The 10,918-nt window shown below is 44.3% G+C and overlaps 1 protein-coding gene across 1 annotated transcript; it reads left to right on the top strand.

Annotated features, from left to right (window-relative positions):
• Nucleotides 1-3,134: 3,134 nt before the first annotated feature.
• On the top strand, nucleotides 3,135-10,883 carry LOC143141900 (uncharacterized). Its single transcript, XM_076302579.1, has 9 exons — nucleotides 3,135-3,335; nucleotides 5,709-5,881; nucleotides 6,745-6,963; nucleotides 7,424-7,745; nucleotides 8,916-9,049; nucleotides 9,471-9,710; nucleotides 10,058-10,219; nucleotides 10,301-10,390; nucleotides 10,542-10,883. Exons 1-9 carry the CDS (start codon nucleotides 3,161-3,163, stop codon nucleotides 10,713-10,715), a joined length of 1,689 nt encoding a protein of 562 aa, XP_076158694.1. The 5' UTR covers nucleotides 3,135-3,160; the 3' UTR covers nucleotides 10,716-10,883.
• Nucleotides 10,884-10,918: the final 35 nt, after the last annotated feature.

The following is a 10,918-nucleotide window of genomic DNA, read 5'->3' as shown; positions in this document are numbered from 1 at the left end:
TTTCTCCTTTGGGATTATTTTATCTTATCTTAAATACAGCACATGGAGCCATGTGTGTTTAGAAAACAGTAGAGAGTTGTGAAAACAGGGCTAAATATATGCCCCGCTGTGCAACCCCTACCCCTCTCTGTCAGGGCTAAATATGCCCCCTGTGCAACCCCTACCCCTCTCTGTCAGGGCTAAATATATGTCCCCTCTGCCCCTCTCCTCTCCTTCAGAGTTATTTTCAATCTCACCCCCCTACAGTAGCCAATAGGAGGTGAGTATCCATGGACCTCGGCAGATAGGTTTTCTGTGACGACTGGCTTCACATTGTTCAGTGGACTTCGGACCTTTTCTTCTCTCTGTTAATCACTTTTTGACCTGCTGTGGGAGACCAAGGAGCCAGGTAGACTGCTTGACCAATGGGGTTTACATTCATATTTGTGCTTACACTAAACCTGGAATGAGTTTGTAAGAGGTAGCTTTACAACAGAGGAGTCATTGACAGCATATCAATGAACAAAATAGTTTAATAAATGGGAGGATCTGAATAGACAAGTGCTATTTTTGAGATATGTGTGCATCCTAGAGGCATTTTTTAGTAAAAGTTGGGAACAGGACTTTTTAACATAATTAAGGTGTGTTGAATCCAACTAGCCCTGTTCCCAAGCTGAATTTTGAGTTTTTGACCGTCTAATTATCATAAACAAAATGGTTGCCAAAATGCCAATTTTGGGCATTCATGACCATTAGGTATGGTGGGGCACATCATTATGAATTATGATTTATTAAGCATGATCATGATTTCTTTTTCTGCCACAAATGTGGTCATCACTGCTCAAATTCTGATTTGAACACAACTTTGCAGTTCTCTAAACACAAGTCATTATTCGCCACTTCAGTTGAGGGGCAACAGACATGATGAACGCATTATGATAATGCATAAGAAATCATAATTCATAATGATGTACCCATCACACCTAATGCTTTAGTTGATATGTTGTTCATACATGGTATTATGAATGAGAGTAACTCCTGATGATTCATAAGATATGCTGATAATTCATGCAGTGTTTCCCATACATTGACTTATTTGTGGCGGCCCACCACAATATCAACATTGACCACCACACAGTGATTTTCCAGGTTGTACTAAATTGCATCATAACCACGCTGTGCTAATTTGTTAATTCTGCAAACCAACCACCACAAATGGAATTCAGTTCTCTGGGAAACACTGTCATGTACCTTTACCGTAAAGTGTTATATTTGTTCATAACCGTTCATGTCCTGTGAATTAATAACTAGATGAATAACTATATAATAACTAGTGCTTCAAGAGGCTGGTCCTGGCCCACCTCAAGACCAATTACCACCCTCACTGGACCCCTACCAATTCTCCTACCGTCAGAACAGGAGCACAGAGATGCCATCTCTATGGCACCCTGGCGCCCTGTCGCTCCTTGACAATAGCAACACCTGTGAGAATGCTGTTCATTGACTTTAGTTCAGCATTTAACACCATTATCTTCTCCAAACTGACCACCAAACTCAGTGAACTGGGCATCAATACCTCCCTCTGAAACTGGATTCTGGACTTCCTAACCAACAGACCTCACCTCTTCAACCCTGAACACCGGCATGTGCTGAGCCCTCCTTTACTCCCTCTTCACCTACGACTGCATACCTTGTACATGGCTCTAACACCACTGTCAGGTTTGCAGAGGGCACTATGGTGATTGGTCTCATCAGCAACAATGATGAGACAGCCTGCAGGGAGGAGGTCCAGCACCTAACATTGCGGTACACCGACAACAACCTGGCTCTCAACACCAAGAGGACCAGGGGTGTAGTGGTAAAAAAAGAGGTGGGTAAACTATATTCTGTGATCAGGCAGACCATGACGCGGTCATCGGTAAGGCGGACCACGTTACACCGCTGTGTATCCTGACCACATCGCTATAGGGTACCATTTCATGGTACCAAGGATATCACTGGGTGCTCCCTCATAGGCCACACAATCACTATTCAATTCCTACATTAATATAAGTTCAATGTTAACTTCAAAAGGAGTAAATATGGTTAAAGTCTGTAAAGTTTATTCAATCACAATAAAGAGAACAAAAATTTCAGGATGTAGTCAGTATGTCAGAATGACGCTTCAGAAATCGGTGTATATCCATTTAAAAAATCCATTCATTATCCAAACTCATTTACATGACATGCGGTGTGACTAATCTTTGATGCTTCTTGCTGACCTCTAACTCTAGGGAGAGACGGTGAATAACCTAATTTTATAAAACGGTGACTTGTTCCTTTAAATAGACACACTTCACACTCCTCAACCACAAACACTTAAAAGCCCCCTTCGTTTCTTGGTAAGAATTACCTGTTTGTACCTGTTAGTTCAAGAAATGCAACACACCACCTCTCTTTCACACTCACACACTTCACCTCAACCGAAGTGTGATTCTTGGTGGGTTTGATGGATGTGTGAAGGATTGCCAAAGTGGCTCTGGCCAAAAAACAAATGCTTCTGGTTCTTAGCAGTATTAACTGTGTAGGAGTCCTGTCTGAATGCTATAGTAGCATCATCCACAATTAGTTGTGATGACTTTGTACCCAAGATTGTATTTTATTGGTGAGCTAATTATGATAAATTAAACCTTCAGGTTACATCGCAAACACGGTTTCCTATGGTTGGTTAATATTATTATAGCCTAACATTAACTAGCTGACTAACAAAGGGAGCTTATCACTAGCTTTCAGTGGCTAATAGTCAACGCTGTGTCTCAGTGGCATAAATGCTTTTGACTTTTAAATACTTTTATGGGAACAGGGCTAGTTGGATTCAGCACTAATTATGATAAAAAGTCCTGTTCCCAACTTTTACTAAGAAATGCCTCTAGAGCCATATACAAGGACTTTTTCTTGAAATAGCACTTGTCTATTGTTTTTATTGAAATGTAAATAGCTGAATACCTAACAAATACAGTGGTAAAACAAATGGTTAAATCACTTCATCCAATAATATATGCCTGCCCTGAAGTGTGTTCCATTGTCACCTTGTTGAATATGTAGACGGTGATATTACGTTCGTGTTTGTTGCATTGTTTTGTGTCCTCTCGCTGGCCTTCGTCTGTCAGCACGTGTATGCATACGCGTGTGATGGGCAGACATGCTGGACGTTCTGATTGTTGGTGGGGGTCCCCATGCCCTGACGCTGGCCACTCTCCTCACCCACCCGAACCACCCCATCCCACCACTGGATGGCGCCATCCTGGACGGCATCCAGCTGAGCACAGCGAAGCCACGGCCCAGTCGGACCAAGAGCAAGAAGAGATCAGCTGCAAGTGTGTCATGGATCTTATCAGATTTCATACAAATGTCAAAAGGCTTGTAACTTCATACTTTACTGATATGCACTGAAAATACATATAATTAAAATGGCCACAATTAAGAAGATAATTAAGATGGCCCCAATAAGGGGTTTGCACGGCGTGTCATCAGATCGGGACGTCGCCATATTGGAGATACTCGCCTCATTAGAAAGCATTAGGCACTGAAGTAAATCCCTAACATCGTCAAGGAAAATGGTTCATTATTGCCGTGTTTTAGGTTGTACAGTACCAATAGGTCAGACCGAGAAAAACCTCTGGAGTAGGTATCGACTTCCAAAAGTTATTAAAAAACCTGGGAGAAAGGAGCATAATGCCAGAAATTATCAGAGGAAGGGGGGCCGTTGTGGTTGGACTTACTCCGTCTCCCTCACCCATCTCATATGGACCTGTGCTGCCAATAAACCGTAATTTCTCGAAATATCACGCCTTTTCTTGTGGTCCAAGTCCTGCCCTATATGCCTTTGTATCTTGTTTTGATGAGCTTTCCTGTTGTTTAGACGTGGATATAATCACTTAAGGTGTCCAAAGTGCATAATACTTCATTGTACTTCATTCAGTTCTTTACCCCGAGTGTCTCCAACATGGCCATGCAGCTGGGTTACCGCCCAGAACGTGACGTCCGTGCAAACCCCTAATTGACCGATCACAAGCCCCGCCCATCGAACGCAGCCAATGGCAGTTCAGTAGCTCGGCACAGGCAGACACACTCCGACAGCTACAACGTAGGCCTACTCCATAGAAATGCATTGGGAGCAGCTGATTTTTGTCTGGTTTTATGGGATTTTATAGTGATGTGAGTTGAAAAGGACGGCAAAACGACATGTATGGGATTAAGGCAACATACACAGGATAATGGCTTGTTAAATTAGATTAAATTCTATTCTCCCAGCTCTCCCCTATTTTAAGCAAAGGGTTAACTTAGGCCTACTCCTTAGCAAACCATAACAAAACAGTGCTCCACAACCACATCTGTAGATTAAGCCACACAGTTAACTCAATGTAAGTAAGATAAACAAGGATGTTTATTGTTCTCAGCATTGCCGGCATTGTGTATAATATAATTGTCACTTGGAGGAGACTTGTAGATAGGTAACGTTAGCATAGTTAGCTAACCACGTCAGAAAAGCATAGGGCTGTACACAGTAGTGTAACATTTATTCACCATAAATTAATAAAGTTGAAGTGGCTCTGCAACGTAGGCTATGTTTCCGTTTATTTGCAGTACCATGTTCTTTACACGACATGACCCAGGAAAATTCCGGTTTTTAGCATTTTAAGGCCCTTTTCTGGTTTGTTTTGGATGAACTAGAGTGGTGGACACCGACATTTTGACGATTGGTCCTGTCTCGACTTTTCTGACTCATTTTGAATCGCCTTTGACTTCTCAGGGTGGCTGGCAATGGGCATACTGTAGTAGGCTACTCAAACATGTCCTAAAACAACCCTTAACGTTCGTTTTCAAAACTGTGCAACTCACCGAGTGGTTAGTGGTGTTCGTTGATTATTAAAAGCAAATATATCGGCGCAATGTATGATTTCCAGCCGTCTTATTTGCTATTGTGGAACTATTCACAACCGCTCAATATTTGTACCTGAAGCATAGACGGTGGCGCAGCTATCAACGTGCAATGAGTCTTCCAACAGAAATCAATGGGATTTTACAAAATGGCAAATAAAACACGACAGAAACTGTATTTCGCTACGTTTTGGAACATCAACGAACACCACTAACCACTCGGTGAGTTGCACAGTTTTGAAAACGAACGTTAAGGGTTGTTTTAGGACATGTAGGACAGTATGCCCATTGCCAGCCACCCTGAGAAGGCGATTCAAAACGAGTCAGAAAAGTCGAGACAGGACCAATCGTCAAAATATCGGTGTCCATCACTCTAGTTCATCCAAAACAAAACCAGAAAAGGGCCTTAAAGTGCTAAAAACCGGAATTTTCCTTTAATATCAGTGAATCACACTCGCTTCCCGTCTAAGTCACGCAACAAAGCTAGATATGATTTTTTATACATGTGTTTCCATGTCATACTGGAGTCTTTCGACGGTTTCAGGTCTGTGGCTCGCCAAAAGAGTCTCTTGGGATGTAAGTTTTACAGACAGACTTACAGCTAGAAACTACCTATCATTAAAGTTCTAGTTAACTCCGGTTTGAGGTTGAGGTTGTCGGACTAGCAACAGTAACTAAGGGGGGTGGGGGGTTGGACTTAGCGAAGGGTCAATTAAGACCATAATTAAAGATGACCACAATTAAGACCATAATTAAGATTACCACGTGTGTAATACATGGTTTTCTGGTGGACTCTGTGCTGTGTGTAGAGCCAGAGGTGCATGAGCTGTCCAATGTGGAGCAGGTGCCCTGTCCGCCCCTGCAGCTCCGTGTGATGGACGCCTACGGCCAGTGGACCTGTCTCTGGGAGAGCCAGTTCAGAGCTCTGAACATTCCTCACCTGCGCTCTCACACACTAGTGCACACCGATCCACTCAACAAGGTAATCGCAATCACACACACAGCGCACCGATCCACTCAACAAGGTAATCGCAATCACACACACAGCACACCGATCCACTCAACAAGGTAATCACAATCACACACACAGCGCACCGATCCACTCAACAAGGTAATCGCAATCACACACTAGTGCACACCGATCCACTCAACAAGGTAATCGCAATCACACACACAGTACACCAATCCACTCAGGGCAGCTGTGGCCTACTGGTTAGGGCTTCGGGCTTGTAACCGAAGGGTTGCCGGTACGATCCCCGACCAGTAGGAAAAATGTGGGTGGGGGAAGTGGTTGAGCACTGCTCTCCCATGCCCACATCCACGGCTAAAGTGGCCTTGAGCAAGGCACCTAACCCCTCACTGCTCCCCGGGTTAGTGTGTGCTTCACCTCACTGTATGTTCACGGTGTGCTCTGTGTGTTCACTAATTCACGGATGGGATAAATGCTGAGACCAAATTCCTGCAAGTATACTTGGCCTAAAAACCTGATTTACATTTACTCAACAACTCGCAGACACACAGCGATCTGAACACTGATCCACTCAACAAGGTAATCGCAATCACACACACAGCACACTGATCACACACACTGATCCACTCAAGGTAATCACAATCCATCTCCACCAGCAACCAAAACATCAGGTGTTGCTTAACAGCTAATTTTGTTCCTGCTGCAAAAAAAATGTAAATAATAAAAAACACATAGATACTACTCTACATATGAGATATATTACCTAAAACTTTAAAAGTTACAAAACACCATGATTCAAAACACAAATGAATGAACTCTCTTAAACTCATGTCTTCAACCCTTCCAAGCCCAGAGTCCTTCCCTTGTTCCCCCAGAGGGCTTTGCAGGAGTTTGTGGTGGGAAGTGGTCGTGAGAATGAGTTGCATGGTCTCCCCGAACGTGTCTACATCCAGGATGAGAACGCCTTCTTCAACGACAACCGTCTGGGCAAGAGGGACAAGCAGCTGCTCAACAGCAGTGGTGCAGGTCACCAGAGCGGCCTGTGCTTCAGCCTGCCCGGCACCCAGCTCAGTGTGGACTTCTTCAGGGAACAGGTTGGAGCGCCCCCGCATGGCCGTGTCTGAGCATTGCACACCTGACACCAGGTGAATTGTTGAATACTAAGTAACAATCCTCTTATTTGTCCATTTTTAACCACCTTAGGTTGCATGGCTGGTTTGGCCACTGCTGGTGTGATGACTGCATGGACACATTTGTGGACTGGTTAACGTCTTGTAACCATACTCACGTGATACCATAGTGGATATGCAGTTATAGTTACAAAATAACCCACATGTGGTGTAGGATTTTAATTAAATAGATTATTGAAAATATCATTGCAGTAATACTTGATAGTATATTGTATTGTATACATTTGTATACATACTTGTATTTGTACACATTCAAGAAATTATAAATAGCAAGATACTGACAAAGATGAATATTTCTCTATTCAGTGATCTAAGTAATAGATACAAGTATGCCACTGATTTGCTTTAGTGCTGCTGTGCACAGGTTCGTAAATACAATTTGGACAGTGTGCTCATCAAAGGCACAGTGGACAGAATCCTCCCTGTGCTCTCCGGTAAGGAAGTGCTGTACTTCCGTGTGCTGACTCAAAGCGGTGACACTCTGGAGGCAAAAAGGGTGGTCGTGGCAACGGGCCCCACTCGATCCCAGATGGCTAACATTCCGGCCTGGGTGTCGGCCGTGGGCGAGAGCTACCCCGAGGAGACCCTGCAGCACGCGGTCCAGCTCATGCACCACCTCGCCCTCCTCCGCTGGCAGCAGCGGGCAGAGAGCCCTACGCAGGAACACAACTGTGCAGCACCCCCAGGTGGGTCAGAGACGACACGACAGCTACAGGATCTGGAGATGAGGACCAATACTCTAGCCTGCCTTTCTAGTCTAGTTATAAAATAGTACAGTAGTCTAGCCCAGTGGTTCTTACACTTTTTGTCTGGCGACCCCCCAAAAAACATTGGCCAAGTCCCGCAACCCCCTTCCTAAACTAAATGTGTTTTCTCATAGCTAGGCTATGTCAACACCAAAGGTACTGTAAATGGCAGCTTTTAACAATGTGATTAATTATTTTCCAATGGATAACTAGCAGTCATTTAATATATAACTGGCGCTTCAGTGGCAAAAAAGGCTGCGTTGTGTCCTGTCACTGGTAAGCTCACACACAGCATCTTCGAGCTAAAGAGGTGCAGGTAGAGATTTGCGTAAAGAGAGCATCCACTTTTGGAGGAACATTATGGAAACACTGTAAATTGTATGCCTACGTACATATAGGGCTACTGAATATCCCAGTTCTTAAACATGTTTGTCTAAAAATGTTTAGAAATCATTTTGCGACCCCTCCCATATTTTTGACGACCCCCCTGGAGGTCCCGATCCCTAGTTTAAGAACCAGTGGTCTAGCCCAGTGGTTTTCAACGTGGGGGCCGGGGCCCCCTGGGGGGCCGCGAGGGGGTGCCAGGGGGGCCTCAGCAAGTTGGAAGGAAAAATAAAAGTAACAAATAAATACATTTGACAATTTTAAAATATACCTATTACTATGAGGGTTGTTATACAATTCCATTATAATAATGTGTCGTATATCTGAACATTATATTTTCCATGACTGTGAATAATAGTAGAGTGATAGCTCTCATATAGCAGAAAGCCCCAAATACAATTTTTACACACTGTATGCTCTATCGCAAAGTGCTTGTGGCTAAAATAATTATTAGGATTAGCTTAATGTATTTTTACATTTGCCGTACTGTAGTATTGTCGATGGGTTTAATAACACATCAAGGGGGTCCTTGGCCAAAACTTAGTGGTATTTGGAGGGCCTTGTCGTGGAAAAGTTTGGGAATCCCTGGTCTAGCCTGCCTGTCTAGTCTAGTTATATTCTATGTTCCAAGGTCAGAGCAGTGGCCTCACTTTGGAGATGATGCTGTTTGTGAATGGAGGACACTGCTACAGCAGAATTGAAACTTTCCTACATGTTCTTCTGTAGGTCCACCATCCGTGTGTCGTCCAGGACAGAAGCTGATGGTGATTGGTGGAGGCCTGACCAGCGCTCACATCGTTTCCATGGCGCTGCAGCAAGGAGCAAGTCATGTCACCTGGATGATGCGCAAACACTTACAGGTAGGGAGACAAAATAGCAACTTAATTCCTCAAAACACAAAAAAAAAGGAGTCCTTTGCTTAGTCCAAGCCGATATCTGTAGAATTCAGCCAAATCCTCCTGACGTTCCTCTGTACCCGTCTGTGCATGTGGGATAAAAAAAAAAGACTCCAGTGTTTGGGTCCAGTCCTGGCTTTGTGGGTTATACTGTATAGCACTCCACCCAAACAACATATTGATTCAGGAGCATATCAAGTATTTTACAATGAAGCTATCTTACATGTGAGTCAACTATTCATTGACAATAGGATTTGTTGAAAGGACCAAAGGTTCAACGTGGACCCAGCCCACAAACAAAGCTAAATCCAGGAGAGAATATACTGGTCTGCACTGCAGAACATATTTAAAAGATGAAAAGAGTTTAAGCCTGATATATCTTCAGTTGAAACAGTTTGATGTGGGCGACGTGGAGAGCCTTATCGGGCGCTACTCCCATGTTGAGCACGGCATTAAGATGGACGGCCTGGCCTTCCTGCGCCAGTTCTATAACGAGCGGAGCCTCCATAAGCGGCTCGCCATGATCCGTCAGGCCAGGAAGGGAGGGGCCGTCACCCCAGAGGCCTACGCTCAGCTGCAGCCCTACATCACCACTGGGCAGCTCACCATCAAAGCCTACTGCCAGGTACAGCTGACCGGCCTATCTGAGTGAGTGTGTGTGTGTGGATGTGTGTGTGTGTGTGTGTATGTGGTTGTGTATGTGGTTGTGTGTGTGTGTGTGGTTATGTGTGTGTGTGTGTGGTTGTGTGTGTGTGTGTTTGTGTGTGTGTGGTTGTGTACACGTGTGTGTGTGTGTGTGTGTGTGTGTGTGGTTATGTGTGTGGTTGTGTTTGTGTGTGTGGTTGTGTGTGTGTGGTTGTGTAAGGATACACATGTCTGAGTAAACTACTCATGCGAGTACCAAAAATACTCTGCCAAACCATGAATATGCACTCACAGTGACGCTTCCCCCAAACCCGTCCGTGTGTGCAGGTCTCTCAGGCTGAGTGGTGCTACCAGGGCCAGATGTGGAGGCTGGCCCTCAGTGCTGGGGACCACTGGACAGGGGACAAGATATGGTTGGCCACCGGCTGCAAACTAGACGTGAGCCAAGACCCACTGCTGTCTGATACAATGAAGGCGTTTCCCATACAGGTGAGCCATCACTGCCTGACAGGTAGACTGCAGCGCTAATATAGAAATACTGACTGGACACCAATCCTGTGATGTCTACAGGTCATTGATGGCTGGCCGTGTGTTTCGGAAAACCTGCAGTGGGATGCTGGATGTCCACTCTACCTCATGGGCCAATATGCTGCACTCCAGGTCTCAAGTTTATTATTTCTCCTGTCAGAATTATAGCCTACTGTATATGACTGTACATGACTTGCAAACATTATGGACAGGAGCCAATGTTTGGTTATTTTAAATAGGTTATTTGTGTAGCCTGATACTCATTTTAAAACGTTTGGCGCAGATCGGTCCTCATGCGGTGAATCTAGCAGGTGGACAAGCAGCAAGTCTACGGATAGCTAAGAACATCATCAGCCAACACAGCGGAATGAAGCAATCAAATACAGCACCTCGAACAACCCAGAAGGCGCGGACAGACGACTACATTATGAACATGCATGGCTTAATGTGGCTCTGACGCAGCCATTCATGGTGAGAATGACTCAGCATTTTCGCTGGTATAATGTTAGACAACACTTTGGCTACTTCATAAACTGTAACAATTTTCATGTAATAGGGCCTAGTCTTTTCAAAATAAAATCTATCATGAGGCAGATAATTTCCAAATAAATAATTGCCAAAGGAATACGTTGACTTTTTTCGTCCTGTGTTTCCTGGTTT

This window comes from Alosa pseudoharengus, unplaced genomic scaffold (assembly GCF_046254945.1).
Source record: "Alosa pseudoharengus isolate Yale_2024_CS ecotype anadromous, Long Island Sound unplaced genomic scaffold, YU_APseudo_1.1 YU_APseudo_1.1_scf_24, whole genome shotgun sequence".
Classification (NCBI taxonomy): Eukaryota; Metazoa; Chordata; class Actinopteri; order Clupeiformes; family Clupeidae; genus Alosa; species Alosa pseudoharengus.
Note: the sequence above shows the minus strand (reverse complement) of the source record. Positions and strands in the feature narration are given on the sequence as shown.

Excerpts from the sequence above, each read along its gene's own strand:
- LOC143141900 (XM_076302579.1), top strand. The coding sequence starts at position 3,161 with ATGCTGGACGTTCTGATTGTTGGTGGGGGTCCCCATGCCCTGACGCTG. Across the intron at positions 6,964-7,423 it reads TGGACTTCTTCAGGGAACAG|GTTCGTAAATACAATTTGGA; the intron begins GTTGGAGCGCCC and ends TGCTGTGCACAG. Across the intron at positions 9,711-10,057 it reads CCATCAAAGCCTACTGCCAG|GTCTCTCAGGCTGAGTGGTG; the intron begins GTACAGCTGACC and ends CCGTGTGTGCAG.